Below are 18,967 nucleotides of genomic sequence, written 5' to 3'. Positions count from 1 at the left end.
ATTAGAAAAGGGATTTGAGCATGTGTCTTGTCTTCTAGTGACAAGTACTCCAGTCAGCTTCCCCACAGCTTAGAATCAGCAAACTCAGCTCCATTGGGGCAGGCAGAGGGGATGGATTTGACACTGAGTTGAAAGCACTGTGCACTGAGCAGAGACTGTAAACTCCAAAAACTGGCACCAAAGCAGATCTGGTGTGAGCATCCTTAGCTGTGACTGCATCTGTTTGTGCATGGGACTGCCTGCATTACTCCAGAACTGGAGGCTGCTGGAGAAAGAAGGGAAGAGATATAATAGGATGAGTTTCTAACAGAAGACCCTCTGTGTTTTGTTATTTTTAGAAGAGAGGAGAAAAATAACTAGATTTATCCTACAGTAAGCTGAGATAGCCATTGAAGTCCTCTGGCAGACGGCTCAAAACCAACTATCAGCCCATCCCCACAATACCTACTGACCATGTCAGTGCCACATCTACCCTGTGTGTTTGGTAGCATGAGCAGCTCAGCTTCTCGCAAATGCTTTGCAAGGATTAGAAGAAGTTTAGGAAAGGGAAAGCAAAATCCTTCCCTATCAACTATGCTGGTCCTTAGCTGAGCCTGAAGTTACAAATGAAATCAATCCAAAGCATATATTTAGCAATGACATATTTGTTCTGTCCCGGTGCCACTTGCTCAGATGCTGTATCACCCTTCCTTTCCCCTTTCTTTCATCTGTTCAGCCTCTTTCAGTTGATCATCCCCCAGTGCAATGTTTGTCTTTCAGCAACAATTGTATAATGGGAACTGATCCCTACTTGAGGCTGAGTAATGGAGGTAAACATAACCCAAGAACTGCTCACTGTGCAGTGATTGGGATAGAACTCTTTGTGAGGTGGGATATGCTTGGTGCACTCGCAGCAGTGATGTGTCCCACTTGCTCCTTCCCATTGCCAGAGGGAGAGAGAACATCCTTTCCCTCATTGCTTCACAGAACCATAGAATGGCTTAGATTGGAAGGGACCTTAAAGATCATCCACTTCCACCTGCCCCTGCCATAGGCTGGTTGCCATCTATTAGATCAGTCTGCCCAGGGCCCCCATCCAACCTGGCCTTGGCCACCTCCAGGGATGGGGCATCTGCAATAAGAAACGTGCTGCTTATGGCACCAGCCTGCTTAATGCAAAACTATCATATACAACAAACATACAGCTTGGAGCAATCAGGAAGAGAAGTCTCCTCTCCTCTCCCATGTTTCCTGCCAAACGTGATGAGCGCACCTGAAAGCTCATTAGGTTAAAACAGTGCTATTCTGCATTTCTCCAGTCAAATTCTATCTGGCATTACAGGGGGGAAATATATATGTAGAAAGGCTGCTAAGCCACAATGGATGGAGTTTGGAATGCTTTTTATGTTATTTTATACGTCCTTTGGAAGTCAGTTCTTAACCAATTTTGTGATATATGGTGTTGGGGGGGAGGGGGAAGATGTTCATGCTACTCCTGAAGGGTCCTTAAGGAAATCAGGCTGTTGTTAGCAGGCTTCATTTGGTCTGCAAGAAAAAAGAAATCACCTTTGGGGCACTTCTTGAGGTCTGTTGGTACACAGGAGTGATTTGAATGGTCCTTTCTTTTAGAAGTGTTTATCCTGATAATTCTTTGGTTGGTAAATTCGCGGTTTGGGATTAAACATAGCAATATATTTTTAGGGGCCTGATTAATGGCCACAGGTGGATTTAGCTGCAGTGGTTAAGGTGTTTTCTCTGCCCTGCTGTCAGTCTGGGGTTATTTAGATACGTGGGCAGGGGACAGCTGAGCAGGATGGAGTTCCGCTCTGCCCCCAACACCCAGACCTGCTGTCTGCTGGGAATCACAGCTCCTCACTCTGCTCGGATCACACGTTTGTGTAGAGGTGTTTTGTTCTTTTGTTTTTGTGGGGCTTGTTAATATCATGACTCGGGAGGAAAATGTGCACATAACGGTAGAACTGAAAGGAATAGAAACCTTTGCATCAGGAAAAGCAAAGCCAGTGCTTGGCTTGAGTGCGAGAGCAGTGAACCAGAGACATCCATCCCCGCGTGGCCCCCATCGCTGACCCCCCACCCCAAAATGGGTGGGGGCAGCAACGGAACCTCCTCACCCCCCACCTCCCAGGACCGTTCTTCAAACAGCAACGGAAAGCCACGGCCCCGGCACCCACCCCCCGGCATCACCTTCCTGCCGCCGCGGGAGGAAAGTTTCGGTGGGTGCTGCCCTGGGGGTCACCCTCAGGAGCTGCCCAGGACCCCCTCACCCCTTCCCCCTCTCCCTGGGAAGGGGTCACCTCCTCCCTCCCTCCCCACCGCCGCGCCCCGCGGATGATGCTCGGCACGGAAGGGTTCCCCCCGCCCTCCTCTCCCCTCCCCTCAGCCCTCGGTACTCAGCCCTTGACTTTGCCGAAGGTGCCGACCCCCAGCGTATCCCCCAGCACGTAGTGGCCGATCTTCACCCTCCCGTCGTGCTTCTGCTGCTTCTCGGCCATCTTCGCCCCCCGGCGGAGGACCACAATGCGCAGGGCCGGCACGGTACAGCACGACACAGCTCGGGTCGGCACGGCACGGCTCGGATCGGGCGTGCGCAGCGGGGAGCGGCGGGCCGGGCCGTACAGGGTGCACGGGGGCGGGGAAGGGCGCGCCCCGGGGCTGGGGGCAGCTTGCGGGGATGGGGATGGGGATGGGGATGGGGGCACCTCCCCGGGAAGCACCCGCTGTAGGGTGACGGTGGCCCCAGTGTTTGGCACCTGCTTGGGAGTGACACTGCGCGCTTTCGGGGTGGAGCCTCCGAGGAGGGACGCTGCCCCTAGGGTGCACCCTCCATTGGGGTGTGGATGTTGCCCTTGGGGTGCCCCCGCCTTCTGGGGTGTGGGGTCTGTATGGGGGTGAAGAAGGTGGCAGCCTCCTGGGGGTGCCATTTGGCCATGGGGTGCACCCCCCTGATGGTACCCCAAGCTTGGGATGCACCTGTTCAGAGGATGTCACACCTGCCTGGGAGTGCACTCATTTGGGGATGCCACACCTGCACGGGGATGCATCCATCTGCCTTGTGGGGGTGTCCTCCTGTTGGCACACCTTCCATGGGCTGATTCTCCCTCATGGCATAGCTTTGGGTTATACTCAGCTTATGGTGACACTTTGCATCCAGTTCATAAGATACAGGGATGCTGCTTGGGCTAGGAGATGGGCAGGTGGAAGGGAGGTGGCACTGTGGGTGCCTCCTTGCTGCCCTTAGCCCTGAGCTGCAGGCAGGGAGAGATGGATACACTGTGCATGTGGGTAAGCAGATGTGTGTGGTTGTTTTGGGGTGATGGTGGTGCCCTCTGTTTGCAGCTGTAGAGATGTGATGGTGGCTGAGTGTTTGCACTTGGCAAAGCAGCAAGAGAAGCCCCATGGGTCTGTAGCTGTGGTAGTACAAGGGAGCAAAACAGATTCACAGGGAAGAAAACATGAACACATCAGTAGTGCAGCCAGCTGAAACCATCTCCACACCCTGGCAGTGCTGTCAGCTGCTGCTTCTCATGGGCTAACAGCTCATCCTAATGATGGAATTATCCATTCCTTTGCATTCCAGCCATGGGACAGCCCACAGTCTGCTGCTGTAATGTTGTAAATTAGATAATAACACAGCTTTGTTAAGTGGGCTGATTCTTCTTGCTGTAGTTTCTGTCTCATTAGAAATGAAGAAAAAAAGAAAGAAAAGAAAACCTGTCCTGAAGGAAACACCCCTTCAGCAGTCCCAGCTCTCTTCTGTAATGAATATTTCCCATTTTACTTGTTAAGGCAGCTGTAACCCCAAAAGAAAGGCAATCCACACTCTAAAATAATAGGGCTGTTTGATAAACCGGATTGGGAATATGTGTTTAAACAATAGCTGTGTGATAAAATAATGACCAGCCTGTGCAACTGTACTGCCATAAATAATAAAAAAGACAATTTAATTCAACAAATCCATTAATAAAACAGCGATCTCGGGGTAGAAACAAGAAAGTTGCTGTGATATAAAACCATGCGTAGTGCAGTGAAAGAGTATCAGCTCCATCAGAGCAAGAGATGTGCATCAAGGCATAAGAGGAGTTACAAATAACAATATGACTGCCTTATCTAAAGTGCACTATCTCCTGGAAAGCTAATGAAAACCCGGCAGGGTCTGCGGGCAGCTGTGGGCATGTACATCCATGCAAGCCTTTACTGAGCAAAATCTCAGCAGCTCATTCTGCTCTTTGCACACAGGAGCTTGTGGGGTTTGTTTGATCTCTGCTTCCAGTCTTGGCAAGTCCTGACTGCCTGAACGAGGCACCGCAACTAATAGGTGAGAGCACGGATGGTGTTGTTGTGGTGGTTGAGCTCTCATGTTGAATGGGAGCTGCTGGATGATGTTGAGCTGCTTTGCCTTCTTGTTTGTTTCCTAAACGTTGGTGACTAAATCTCGGAGCAGATTGATGCACTGTGAGCATTTAGCCTGTTGGACACATTGACACTGGTAATATTGAGTTAATACTAATAAAGCTTGTGCTCTACAGGATATGTCTTATGGACTTAACCTTTCCAGGATCCCATTGCTCAGTGCAGACATGGCACCAGGAGGGTGAGCCAAGAGCCCAGCATACAGCAGGAACGGAGCCCTGTGCCACAGGTTGGGGCATCTCCTTCATTTTCCTCTGACGTTAAATGCATTTTTGTGAGCACATATGTTTTGTGCACATATATCTGTGCTCCTGCCCATCTCATCCGGGCACCTGGAGCTGTGCTCGCCAGCAGGAGCGATGCTGGGGAGGGGCAATGTTGCTAGGAGATGGAGGCTCCGGTGCCTGGTGAAGTGCTATCTTTATTTTTGGTGTCGATCACATGAAATAGCATTTGGCTGTGGAGCAGGACAGGAATCTCTTCCCAATGCAGAAAGGAAATGTGGACTGGGCAGCTCAGCTGGGAATGGGTCAGGATGCTGCCCTTTCTGGTTCAGGATGCATTTTCCATCTCAACATGACCAAAAGAAGACAAGGAACACCATGCGTCTATTTATACAGGAGCTCAGGTTTGGGGCCATGCCATCTAACCCTTGTAAATGCCCTAAATCTGTGGATTTTCAGCAGGATTTGATTTTCCAGGCTGTTTGGAGGAGATAGTTAATGAGATAATGCAGCAGTGGGTGAACTGTGACACGCAAAATGCTTTATTTTGAATGTTTCAGGAACGACGTGCATCAGAGGCTTTAGATTTGTAACCAAGAGATTTCCATTTGTGTTATGTAACTGACGTTATTTATCGAGCCCCATGCCCTGGCCAAGAGCAGATGTTGGACTGCAACATTGGAAATGAACTTTCTGGAGGTTAGTTACTCAAAAACAATCCTGTGATTGGTTTGTTGTGATGTAAGCGTGTTCCAAAAATGTAGTGCACGTGGGCCCAAAGGCTGTGATGGCCTTTTCTTTTTCGGTATTAAGAGAAATCTGGATGGTATGGCAATAGATGATGCTCCATTGGGGATGCATGATGTAAACCCACTCTGAGTCAGGGTGCAGTGAGTTTGATATTTCTGTCATTCCCGACAAATCACTTCCATTGAATGCCGTGGGTTGGAAGGGACCTCAAGGATCATGAAGCTCCAACTCTGGTGCTGTGTGCAGGGCCACCAACCTCCACATTTAATACCAGACCAGGTTGCTCAGGGCCCCATCCAACCTGGCCTTGAACACCTCTGGAGAGAGAGCATCCACAACCACTCTGGGCAGCTATTCCAGCACCTCACCACTCTCATAGTAAAGAACTTTCACCTGATATCTGACTGAAATCTTCCCTCCTTCAGCTTAAAACCATTTCCCCTTGTCCTGCTATTATCTACCCTTTCCAAGAGTTGACTCCCCTCCTGTTTATAGATTCCCTTTAGCTAGTTAACTCTTTTAGAGAGGAAACTGCTGAAAAGAGGCTGCTTGTGCCCTTAAAAGTCTAACTTAAAGGTCAAATATGTTATGAGATACCAGATCCCAATAGAAGTCAACAGCAATCTGTTGCTGTTATTTTTCTCTATGTGCTCTGATGGTCTATTTGGGTGCTTGGGGTGATTTTTAAGGCAGATTCGTGCATGAGTCCTCCTGAAGTCATGGAGTTGAGCTTTTAGGCTGCATCTACAACTGCAAAACACAGTATGGCTTTGGGTTGACCTTTACCGAGCGGAAATCACAGTCTCTCCCTCCCTTCCTTTACAAGTAGAAGGCAGAACTGTTCCAAATCCTGGAAGCATAGAGGGAAAGCAATGACCGTGTGAGCTGCTCATAGCATGTCTCAGCTCCTTGCCAACTATGTCTTCTTTTAGGGCATAATCTGCAAGAGCTGGCAGACCTTCTCTTGGCTTTCCCTAATTAAATCAGCTGGGAAAGGGCGTGCTGGTGAGGAGGAGCTCTCAGTGTGTTCTCACCATTACTTTGCACCCTTCAGCTTGCACCGATGAGGATATTCTCCCTGGACTGATTCAGGGAGATCTCAGGATTTGGCTACATATTTGATTTACCCTTTTTTGACCTCACTATAAAATGCTGTTGTGGGTCCATTCCAACTTGGGATGTTCCATGGTTCTATGATTCACAGCCTCACAGAATCAGTCTGCTATCTCCTTGCCTTTTTGTGTTATTGCTCTGTATCAGTCAGGGTAGAACAGTATGTTCCCCACGTCCACAATGGTCGGGACAAGAATAGGGCTAAAATTAAACCATACGCAGATTGTATTAAGTGAAGAAATGCTTGAAATGAGGCTTGGTGAAGCATCAGAATCTGTTATTTGGATGGGCCTGTGGAGTGCAGATGTTCCTGCCTGGGGCAGAGGGATGCTTCGAGGTCATCGAGCGGCTGCTTCACATCCCAACCAGGGCCACATTTGGGCTCAGCCCCTCTGGGATGCCGGGCAAGCTGTTAAGGGCTACATGCAATCACAGGCAGAGATGGAGGTGAGCTGAAAAAACCCTGATTCAAGATTCTCACTCAGCTGCTGCCAAGTCCTAATGTTTAGGTGGCTTTTGCTTTATTTTTGTTACTTTTAAGCTCCTCAGCTGGGAATCTGCCAGAAGTGGAACTCTGGTTTTAACCCAAACAGCTCCATTTTTACCAGCCCCAAGCTGTGGGATGACACAGCCCAGAGCAGCTCAAGCTTTAGGGACATGGTTTCATGGGCAATCTTGGTGATAGATGGAATATTGAATTATATGATCTTGGTGGTCTTTTCCAACCTTGATGCTTCTAAGTGTGGGTCATCCCCTGTGCCTCAGTGCTGGCAACATCTTTGGCATGTCCTGGTACCTGCAGATTGGGATGGAACTTTGTTGGGGGAATTGAGTTCTGATTCCCTTTTATTTCCAGTCATGGACAGGCATCCTCTTCAATTTTAAAATGAATCTAAATCATTTCTTTTTTCATGGAGCCATAAATCTTCGCACTTCAGTTCCCCATCCTCATAACTCCTTCCTCCTACCAACCAATGTCTGTGTGGGTATTTCAGCCTGGAAACTCTTCAACCTGCTCCGAAACGTAGGTATTTCTTGAAGGCCATGACACACAGTGGCAGGCTGCTGGCATGGTGGGTTGGCTGTGGGTTGGAGACGGTTGTCCCCACAGTTGTCTGCACACCGCAGCACATAGCACTGTTTGTGTGTCTGTTTAATGCAAGTATTGTTTCCCATAAATGCCCCTTTCTGGGACCGGAGAATCGCTCTCACCCTCTCTCACCTCAGTGGCCAACTGAGAAAGGTCTCCTTCACTCAGCTGGGGGAGAGAGGGGGAGGATTTATGAATTGGAGAGACGCATTCCTGATGTGAAATGGGCACATTCTGCCTTCCCAAACCCCCCTCCCCTGCTCTGTAAAAGCACCATTTGTGTGGCAAAGAGCCAAGGGTTTTATGAATGTGGCTCTTGCTTTCTCCAGCTGCTAGAAACCTTTCTCGAATATGAATTAAAATAAAAGCCTCGCTAGACACTTTTAGCACTCATAATTCTGCTATTTCTGGTCTGCGGCGTGGAGTTCTTGCATCAGAAGTCATGGTTGGAGAGGCTTGAGTGGCTTCTTTCAAATATTATTAAAGGGAAGAAAACCCTAAAGATGGATGACTTCAATCTACAAGGACCTGGATGCGATTGTGTACCCAGATTTGACATTTCCCTAGTTATTATGGTAGTGAAATCTCATATCTGCAATCTTTATATAGACTTACCCTTCAGGTACCATTGGGGGTGTGTTCTTGAGGAACTGGTACGCCCTGGATTTGGTGCTCTAATAAATCAACAAGCAGGGAGAAGACAAGATCAGGACCGCAATCCATGCATAGGAATATCTTAAGAGGTTTTAGGAAAGCATTTTTCATTGCATCGCAGGAGTAAGAGAAAGAGGAAACCATGGTAACGGCCGTGGGCTGGTGGAGCCGGGAGTTTGCAGTTTGCAGAGGGGAGAGGGATGCTCGGTGGCAATTTGTCACCAGGCAAGCATGGGACAGGGGGATGCTCCTGGTGGGTGTGCTCACTGCACTGTGGAGGAAAGCAGTGTTCTTTTTTGGGGGGGGAAGGATTTGGACTGCTTGTAGTTGGTGATTCTGTGCAAGGATCTGCCCTGTGTGCAGGGATTTGGGGTACTTCCCCGCTGAGCAGATTTTTGACTTGCAGGCAGCCAGTGGTGAGAGGAAAAAATCTGGGGAAATGCAAAATCTCACCCACTGGGACTGTGAAGGTGAATCATGAAAATGGGGGTGGGAATCTAGTTATATGTAGGTTGTGGGGTCATTAAGGCAGAGTGGATGCAGGTTACAACCTCTCACGTCTTCCTAGACTTCTGCACAACAAGGACAGGTGAAACAGCAACTCTGCCTTATACATGTGCATGATGTGACAACAGGATGGCTCGATTTCTTTGCAGAAGCAGTAGAGATTATTCTGAATCCCAACCAGATCAGAAATAAATAACATCACCACCCAGAGACCACAAAATATCTGAAGGGTATTTGACACCTTTGCATGCCAACCATGCTTTCCTGGTGGGGTCATCTTCTGAGATGAAAAGCTCAGTGTCTGCAGTGGTTGTTCTGAGGCTCCCTCAGACAGATACTCAGAGGTAATTAAGTGGCACTCAGGCACCTTTTTTGTCTGTGAGATGGAGGCATGTCGGAGGCTTGGGCAGCATTGTTCATGTAGGTCACCAAGCTTAACAAGGCAGCAATGAACTGCTGCACTCATTTGGGGAAAGGATGTAATTATCTAGAGGTTTTGATGGGAAATAATTGCTAAAGGCTTTGGTGAACAAGTTGCCATTGTGAAAGAAGTTCTCAGCTATCACTGCTCCCCAGGAGCTCTGAGAGCCCAGGCTTACTCTGGTGCAGATGGACAGCGAGCTCCCTTGGGTTATCTTGCTTTCATAAACATGCAAGACCTTTTACAGGGGCAGTAACTGTAGATCTGCCAAAGTGGGGTAACGTTTTTACAGTACAGCAACACAACTATGTGCCAAAGCCCTACCAAGCAGGTTGAGGGCATGTAAGTTCTCCAAATGACAGCACCCATAACTCTTACTCCTCTTCAACCTGCATGTCTTGCTGCTGTGTATAAAAGTCTTAATGAATTTAAAGCCTCACCAAAGGGGCATTACTCATATTTTACTGATCAGAAGATAAAGCCCAAATTACACATAATAAAGGTGTTTTCCCTGATTCCCAGGCTTCTGAGCTAAACTCCAGCCAATGCTTTCTTTAATAACTCAGCAGCATATTGGGAAAATAAACCTGAATCTGGCCATCCATGTTAAAAACAAACAAACCTAAAACCTCTTTCATGAGAAATAACAACCTTTTGGCTATATTTTGTGTGTCTAAGTAACCACCACCTCATAACACACTAATGATCTCTAGGCATAAGCAGCAACATTACTGTATAGCAAAGATATTACTGTATTGCTTAGGGTACATTGCATGCTAGTGCATCAGTATAATTGTACAGTCTGCTTGGCAAGACTGCTTTTGTAAGTAGGAATATAATTGTACTAATGTCTTATTGCAAGTTTGTGAGTTAGTGTAGTTTTCCGGCTTGTTCCAATACATACTGAAAGCAGTAGGTTCTTTTTTTTACATGAATTTCAGTGTATGCTGTGTCAAGAACTTATGGATCAGCTTGAAAGGGGGGATATTAGAATCATCCTGAAAATATTTTCTGACCAACTCAGATGACATAAGAAGTGATGGAGTGGCAGTGGGTCAGCGGTTAGACTGGATGATCTTAGTTGGCCTTCCAGCCTTAGTGTAGCATTTTTGTCCCATTCTGGTGCATTGTCTAATGAGCATCACCTTCACAGTTGGCCTCCCCCTCAGTTTTTCCCTCTGGCGCCTGGAGATTAGAACTCCTAATCTGTTTTTATCATTTCTGAGGATCATCTGCACTGTTTCAGCCCCCTGTGCTCCATTGGGAAGCACTTCCAGTCTGAGTGTGCCCTCCCAAATGTGAGTCTTGGGGCTGGATGGCCATGGGAGCCATACTTGCATCCTTCCAGAAATATTTGCAGACCTGTTCCAAGATGATAACATTAATTTTTCACAAGCAACTTGTGTAGAAATCAAAACATCTTGGCTAAGTTTGCTGGGCCAAGAGGAAAAATCTGGCATACGCAGATGGAGGTGGAATCTCATGAATTTCCCAGTTACCCCACCATGTATCACTGCTACCCAGCAACTGCTATGGCAAAGCTGCACCAGCAACAAAATGGGGTCTTGTTATGACTCTGATGGTCGTAGCTGTTCTGGGATGCAGCATCTGAGAAGTGGGAAGCAGCAGCTGAGTTTGACTCTTGTGATTCGGCACGTGGAAACGGAGCCCCACTACACTGTGAGACCATCTGAGCCACACATGTTCAGCGAAGGCACTTCCATTTGGCTGCTATCTCAGAATGGGGGAAATGTGGAAGATAAATCTGAAGGTTTTTCCAGACAAAGGGAACTTATCGAGTAATATTGAAACGGCCGGCTCAGAGCCAAGCTAGGATTTGGCCCTTATTTTGAGCTGAGTAGATAGAAACTGTGGCCAAGGATCAGCTGGAAAACCACTTAACCTTTTCTTGAGATTGAACAGCAGCTTTTACTGAGAAAGTCTGGTTTGAAATACAAGCATGAGAGAAACAGAGAGCAGTGATTTGTACGATGATGGACAGCACGTCTTGTAGGACAACCTACAAACACACCTCCTGGAGGTTGTGCCATGTACAAGCATGTACTCTGATGAGGTACGGCTAGAAAATAAAAGAGGTTATAGAGGAAAAAAATGCAGTTTCTGATCCTTTTCACCTCTTTTACTGTACTTTTCCATTACCGTGCATGGCTCAAATCCTGCTTTAGGCCCAATGTTTGCTAGGGATGGTGAAGGCAGAAGGATTATTTTAATAGAATTCATGCATTCTAATACTAAGGTCCTTTATTTATTGAGTTATTTAGCACCAAACAGTGGGATTTTGAGCCATGACTCGGGATCCCTTAGCACTGCGCACAGCAGTTGGTTAATAAGGGCACAAACATTGTTTCTGACATGTAATGCTACTATTACTTCAAATATTTTGCTAATATTCTTTAATCTCTCCTTGTGATCGTCTCCTTCTGCGTTTTCAATTATCAGCATTTCTAAATGAAGGAATGTTGAAGTATGGAAGATTAGATAAGGAAACATTCAACATCAAGAAGCTCTTTGCTCAGGGGGAGGGCTTTGAACGGGACTGTTGTATTGATTTGTTACACCAGAGCCTGTGTTTTATCAGCAACACATAAATCAAACGGTGCTGTGCATAACAACATACATACAGTTTCTAATAGAGAAAGGGAACCCGTTCTCTGCAGTGCTTCTGCTTGCTGGTTGACATGAGAGAATGAAGAGTGAGTCCTTTTTGGGTTTTTTTGCTGTTGTTTTTTTTGTAAATGGAGAATGATGGAGTAGGTCTATGAGAAAAAAGACCGAGCTCATTTCAAATCCAAGGGAAGCTGCTCTGCTCCTGTCTCCCAGTGATTCATGAGCTGTCATGCATTACAGATGGATCCAGCCCGCTCTGACAAAACCCGTGACCTGAGCACTTCTAAAAACCATGGCACCCCGGGCAGGGTCGTGCATGCAGGACCAGGAGAGAAAGCAGGAATGCTGCTCATGCAAGGGATAGCCCATTAAGCTGCTGTGTAGCAATGGCAGCAAAGTGCCTCAGAAGGAAACAAAAGGACTGTGAGCTGCAAAGCTCCTTCCTGTTTGAGATTTCATTTCATTCTAAAACAACACCTCATCAATTTAAGCCAAGCTTTACTATGACAGTTGAAAGCCAACATAAAATCATAGTACCTTTTTGTATAGGTTTACCTTATGTTAAACTCTGTCAGTTGCCCCAGGTGAAGGATGCCTAGTTGCTTATGTGCTGGATGACACTGGGTAATGTCTGCCAGCATCTCCAGCTGTGCAGAAGTTCTGTTTTCCCCCTACCTTATATCCAGACATGCATTTTGGGGCCCCCATATCTCTTCTCTCTCCTTCAGAACAGTGGTGTTGAAGCAGAGAAGGCAAGAGTGTAAATGGGACTAACATAGTGTATAAGAAACCAAGCAGAGTGTAAATGAGATACCTACTGAAGCTTCAAGCTTGGCATTGCTAAGGGAGCCCAACACAAACCTTCTTCCTCCATGGGAAGGATGTGCAGCCTCCTGCCCTGCATCCTGATGGCTTGGTTTGCCCTCCAGCCCCCCCTCCAACCTCCAGTCTGGGGTCATTGCAGTTATTTCACAAGCAGCACCATCCAGCAGGGCTTAAATGCACATGAAGGATGAGCTTGGCCTGCTAAGATAATCTATTTCCTCATTAAAGTAAATTAAATTGGGATGGGTAGGTAGAAGAGCAAAATTTAGCCTAGTTTGTCTTTTCTGTGAAGAAGTAAATATGGCACAGCGCCCAGGCAAATTCAGCTTGCTCCGTGCTGTAATGCTGTTCTGCAGCTACCAAACCAGACCTGACTTGCACCCTGCCTGAGCCTGGTGAGCAGACATGCCCTAAGGATATGTCTATGCTGTAGGACAGAGTTGAGACCTGGACTTGGTGAAGCAAACCTGAGCTCTTGGCCAGCAGGGGTGTGATGTGGGGTGGGTGTCCTTGGCTCTGGAATGGAGTGAGGAGGAGGAACAGGGAGGTGTCCAACCTCAGAAAGTCCTGTGATATATTTGAGGACTGAGGTTGGGTGGTGGAAGGGCGTTATGGGCTGGCACATGCTGTGCTCACTGATGGGATGCTCGTCCTATGGAGATCGTGCAGGAAGTCATGGCCAGGTTTGTTTGTGTGAGGGCATGTAACTAGAAAGCTATAAAAATAGTAGGAACAGGTAGAACTTGCTTCTAGTGAGAAGAATGAAAGAAACTGCAGGTGATGGCTGGACATGATGATCTCGATGGTCTTTTCCAACCTAAATTATCCCATGATTTCCACTCTGCCATCCTACAGAGGTTTTTTTCTCTGAGCTGAGCAGTGGACCATGAGGCAGGGAATGATGGCAAGGAGGTGGAGAGTGAAGGAAGGCACTGTGCCCAAGTCCAGGTGTGAGGAAGCCCCAGTGTTTGCTCACAGCCTGTTTTTCCACTGAATGCTGCCAGCCTCCAGGCTGCTTGAACACCACATGCTGCTTGCATTGCTGTCTTTTCATCTGCCCCCCCCCCCTTGGTGTCCCCTGGGCTGTGCAGGCTGGAGATAGCTGCAGGTAACTGGAAATGCTGCTGGAAAACAACCCCTCATGAGGGAATTAACTCTTGCTTTCATTTATTTTCCTGGTATGAATACAGCTCTGAGGATGCAAGAGAGCTTTGCTGATGTTCCTTCAGAGTTTGAAATCATTTTCTGCCCTAAAGGTTTGTACCTAGAAGAAATAGCTGCTCCCAAGCACCAGGTAACACTGAATTACTACAGACTGCTGTTTGTGTGCCTGTGCCTTTTACCTACAATTATGGCGAAATTGCCATCGTGTAAGCAGCGGGCTGTATGAATAACTTCATTATTTATTATTGTTAGACCTAGATGTGTGTTTTCTTTAGATCATATCAACGCAAGAAGGCACAGTAATAATAGTCTTTTGGCTGCCGGGGAACTTGCCAGGTTTAATTTCTAAAGACCACGAAGCTTCTGAAGCACGGTGCTGTTTATTGCTTTCTTTGTCCAATCAGTCACGGTGGAGAGAAGGCTCGGCCTTTTCCAGCTGAGTTCTTGTAAGGGTGGGCAGTCGCGTTGTGTTTGCGCTCCCTGGCTGGCATCAGCAAAAAGGTCTCTTGTTACAACCCAGTGCCAGGCTATTTTAAGGAGCAGGATTCCCCTTTTATGGAATTATTTTACATGTGAGTTTAACTCCGGTGCTCATCGCCACTCTTTTCTGTTTCCTTCACATGGGACATGAAAGCCAGTTTGGGATAGCCGTGTGATAGCTGTCTGAGTGTTGGAAACGTGAGCAGAAATGGATCAAGAAGAAAGAAGAGATCATGCCTTCTTTCCAAGGTCCTCTATCAGGAGCTGAGCAGATCGGCTGCTTTCAATGCTGGATCTCAGTATTTCGAAACAATCCCAGGGTTTTGAAAGAGAAGGGTTTTGACATTTACTGTTTGGTGTTGGCAGGGCTGGATAAAGGAGATAAAGTGGCCTGTGACAGAGCACACAAGATATCTGCGATCTGTTGTGCAACGAGAGCCAGCGAATCTGTGTCTTTGTGTGTTTAAAGTGTATTTCCTGACATTTACTAGCAATTTTAAAGGGATTTACTCTTTGCTGTTTCATAATCTCTGGTTCAGAGTAAATTTGCAGATTTTGAAGATCAGAAGAGACTGTTAATGCCATGGTCTGGGTTTCTGGATAGCTCATCCACCTAACTTCATCCCCTTCTATCCTGAGCCCAATGCTGTGTGTTTAGCTATCTTTCAGAAAGGCATTCAAGGCATGATATGAAAGCAGGAAGATCAACCACTAACCCAACAGTTTGATCCAACGTGCGATCATTATCACTATTTAAAATAAAATGGGTAATTTACTCCTCATTTTACTTTGTGTGCCTTTGGCTAGGAGACTTATGCCCAAACATCCATATGAAAGCAAGTATTTCCTTAGCTCTTCCAAAATAAAGTGGAAGATAGGGTAGATATATATTGCAGTGAATCTGCATGGTTTCACAGAGAAAACAGAGCAGCATCCTTTAGTGGTTTGATGCTGCGGTCTGCAGGCAGCCTGCACACCTTTGTACAGTTATTTGGGCTTCATTGAAGTCAATGGCTTGACCATTGGCTGCTTAGTGGCTATACTGCAGGATTATCTGGGAAAATGAACCAAGTGGTTCACCTTGAATGAGGAATGTGAGTGCTGTCATTTTGTAATGTGATGCAAACCCAAAGTGTGGATGCCACCACTCCCAGTTTTTGGGCCAAGCTCTTATCGTAGTATCAAACAACCTCAGTGAAAGTATGCAGAAAACAAACAGGGGAGAAAATCCTTTTCAGAGGTATAAAACAATCTTCTATTGTAAGGAGCTTGATCATTACTGGTGAGGCTTTCAAAGAAAACAGCACTGAGATCCTCGTGATGAATAGGAACATTAATATATTAGGTATGTATTAGGTAAATCCATACTTCAGTGGAGTGTTAGATAAGATAAATGGAAGCAAAGAGCAGGCTTTGAAGGTTGCTTATGCATTGTATCCAAATATCTGGCCTGGCTCTTGCAAGTCATGTGGGGCAGCAATGAGAGGGACTTGCAGTGGAAGCTCTGCCCAACACGTCTCCGTCTTCATGATACACAGCCCTACAATATAGGACTGCTGTGGGAACTGATGAAAACCACCATTGCTCTATGCAAGCATTCTGCTTCATGTGGATGGGAGCTCAACAGTTCAGGCTGCCCAGAGAGGCTGTGGATGCTCCAACCCTGGAGGTGTTCAAAGCCAGGCTGGATGGGGCTCTGGGCAAAGTGGTCTGGTACCAGATCTGGAGGTTGGTGACCCTGCCTGTGGCAATGGGGTTGGAACTTGATGATCTTTGGAGTCCCTTTCAACCCAAGCTATTCTGTGATTCTATGATTCAGAACCTTCTGTTGAAAGCTATTGTAGCGACCAAAAACTGGTTTGGTTTAGACATGGGGAAAAAAAATAAATACATCTCTTTTTCTTCTCTTTTCAGATGGATGCTGAGTGCTTTCAAGGGGGTTATTTAGAGAGTTTGTGACCAGAAATCAAACCAAGCTGAAAAAATGTAGATCTACCTGTTTACATCATAGACCACAAACGCGTTCACATCCTGCAACAAACAGCTGGGCAGCATCCAGAGGAGACATTCCCAATGTGTTAACTACTGCCAGGTAACTGGTAGACAGTTTGGGCTGCAATCTGGAGTGGAGACCTTTCCTCTGAGACTGCTGCTTATAACGGGGCTTTCATTGAGATCCTGACCCCGAAGCGTCATTAAAACATGGCACATTCTTGACTTTCAAACAAACTGCTGGGAGGCGGCCAGCATGGAGCACAGAGCCGGGTTTTAGAGGGGCTGGAGCTGCACAGCAATGTGCCACCCCTTTCATTAGCTGCTGCTGACTGTGAAAATGCCTTCCCGGATAGGAACTGCACATAAAGGTGAATTATACAGGCGGCTCTTGAAGGCTCTGCTAATAAACACATGAAAGGATTGGAGGGAAATATGTGAAAATGCTGTTACACTGAATTCACTTTTAATGCCACCAGCTGAGGGGAGCTAGTATTATTCAGGACTGGGTTCTTCTCGTAATTAGCGCGTGTATTCCGTAATTAAACGCTGCTTCGATTTCACAGGATGGCTCGGGTTGGTCCCCTGAACACGGCGGTGCCATGGGATGGCCGTGCTGCTGTCTATAGGGCAGATGCCGGCGGAGGGCAGTAGATGGTGCTGTTCGTCTCCTTTTAGAGGACGAGGAACCCGCAGCCTCTGAGAGACGCCGGTCCAGGGGATCTGCATCCTAAATTGGGCTTCTGTGGTCTTTGCCACACCTTCGAGTGAAACGATGCGGCGTCCTTTCCTCCACTCTGTGCATTTTGGATGTGTTCTTGAAGCTTTTTTCCCCCCCCTCTTCTAATCATGTCTTTTATATTTCTTTCTTTGAACAGAGCTGGAATCCTGTAACCACAGCACATCAAGATGATGGGAACTCCATTAAATTAAGGAGAAACACCAAGATTGTGAAACTTGGCAGTAGGGCAAGAGCTGCTTGCAACACAGGCCGGACTTTAGCTTTGTTGGCAAACCGAACACATCTGACACTGGTGATTGGGATGCCAGGAACAGTTCCCTGACTGCTGATCTTCCCTGTGGGTCAATGGGGGCACGTTCTTGAGGGCTGACCCTCCTGGCCTGCACAAATCTGCACATCCAATTTCCCGAATGGCAGAAAATTCTACATTAAGATGACATTTGTCAGCTAATTCTTTCTAAGAAATTAACTGGGTATTCACGAGGCTTAGACTTACAGTATTGTAGAATCATTAAGGTTAGAAAAGAGCACCAAGACCAGCAAGTCCAACTGTCAACCCATCCCCACAGAGCCCACCAACTACACCCCTCTGTGCCACCCCTCAGTGGCACCAGGGAGGGGAGAATTGGGCTCCTTTTGGATCCCACTTGTATCTACCTCCCTCACTGCAGGGACAGACACAAGCCCAACCTTGGCAAACATTTCCTACCAGGGCAGCCACCACTGTGCAGGTTGGATGATGAGGCACCAGTGGGTGCAAGGAAACCCTAAAACCCACAGGGGTCAGGCTGGCAATGCCCCACATCCCTCTGTGCTTCTCAGCCCTTCTGCTGATGTTCTGCAGGAGAGCAGCAGCTGATGGTGCTAAAAATACCCTTAGGCAGGGTAGCAGTGGTTCAGCTCTGGGTTTCCCAGAAGAGTGCTGATATTTCAACCTTGTGACTCCAGTTCAGGCCACCTTATGAGCAGCATGCAACTTTGCTCTGATTTCCCCATTTGGTAGGGAACAATCTCAGTAACGGATGGATAAGTCAGCAAACAGCATAGTTTGCTTTCTTATTTTAGGTCTTCCATAGAAGTAGACATGAATGACTCTGAAATACAGGCAGCACCTGGTCCTTCCCTGCTGTCACATTGTCCCCTTGATGGAAAAGCAAAGGAGATTCCTACACAAAACCCCTCTGTAGGTCAGAGGAGGCAGTAGTAAATGTGTGACCATTCGCATGCCAAGCATCCAACCACTCTGCAACCTCACTTTGCCCGTTGCACCTGGGGCAAAATAGAGGGAGTCCCCCAATCTGCAAAGCACACCCCCCCCAAAATACCCCAGGCACCAGCTGAGAGCACCAGCTGTCACTCAAGTGCTCTGTTCCCAACCCAGACCCTACTGACACATCCCTCTGACACGTTCTATAGAAGAAAAAAGTAAAACCAGGAACTTTTTGACTTCTTTTTTTTTTTTGCAGAACTCTGACCTTTTGACCTGAATCACGATGAGTGGTTATGAGGAAGGGCTGCTCTCACTACTACAGCCACGCAATGAGCAGATTTCCATGGGGTGGCTGAAGTCGTGACCTGAGATACAAGGGATGCTAAGCTGAGCCCTAAAAGGGAGGCTAGTGCGTGGTGTATTCAATAATTGCATTTATGTATAAACAATTAAGTATTACCAATGAATCTCTTGCATTTTATTGACCCAGGCACAGAGGCTGCTTTTTGGCACTGATGACTTGCTCAGTTCTCGCTTGACAATGGGGAATTGTAGTGGCTGTTCCCTTAAGAAATCATCCAAGATTGGGATTTATTTGTGCACCATTGCTTGCATCAATTAACAGCACAATCTTTTTGTTATGAAAATGCAAACACTAGTAGCCTAAGGAGCCCTGTAAATGCAAATATAAAACTTCAATTTCAGTAACCCCCACTTTCCCTTCAAGTACAATAAAGGATCTTTTTTTCCTTCTTCA

The 18,967-nt window shown here is 47.0% G+C and overlaps 1 protein-coding gene and 1 long non-coding RNA gene across 3 annotated transcripts in view; one reads left to right on the top strand and one right to left on the bottom strand.

Annotated features, from left to right (window-relative positions):
* The window catches only part of PRKAA2 (protein kinase AMP-activated catalytic subunit alpha 2), a 21,064-nt gene extending 18,546 nt beyond the window's left edge, over positions 1-2,518 (bottom strand). Inside the window, exon 1 of the mRNA XM_072342860.1 lies at positions 2,396-2,518. Within this exon, the coding sequence (XP_072198961.1) occupies positions 2,396-2,492 (97 nt within the window). The 5' untranslated portion in view covers positions 2,493-2,518. The remainder of the gene's footprint in view (positions 1-2,395) is intronic.
* Positions 2,397-18,967, top strand: LOC140255361 (uncharacterized). 2 transcript variants are annotated; one of them, XR_011904464.1, is made up of 6 exons: positions 2,397-2,535; positions 4,237-4,315; positions 4,527-4,639; positions 5,195-5,333; positions 16,181-16,358; positions 17,137-18,967. It is a non-coding gene; the product is annotated as an uncharacterized lncRNA (long non-coding RNA). The 2 variants fall into 2 exon arrangements; XR_011904465.1 differs by having other exon boundaries at positions 16,181-16,629.

This window comes from Excalfactoria chinensis, chromosome 8 (genome assembly GCF_039878825.1).
Source record: "Excalfactoria chinensis isolate bCotChi1 chromosome 8, bCotChi1.hap2, whole genome shotgun sequence".
Taxonomy (NCBI): Eukaryota; Metazoa; Chordata; class Aves; order Galliformes; family Phasianidae; genus Excalfactoria; species Excalfactoria chinensis.
This window is presented reverse-complemented; position numbering and strand designations above follow the sequence as displayed.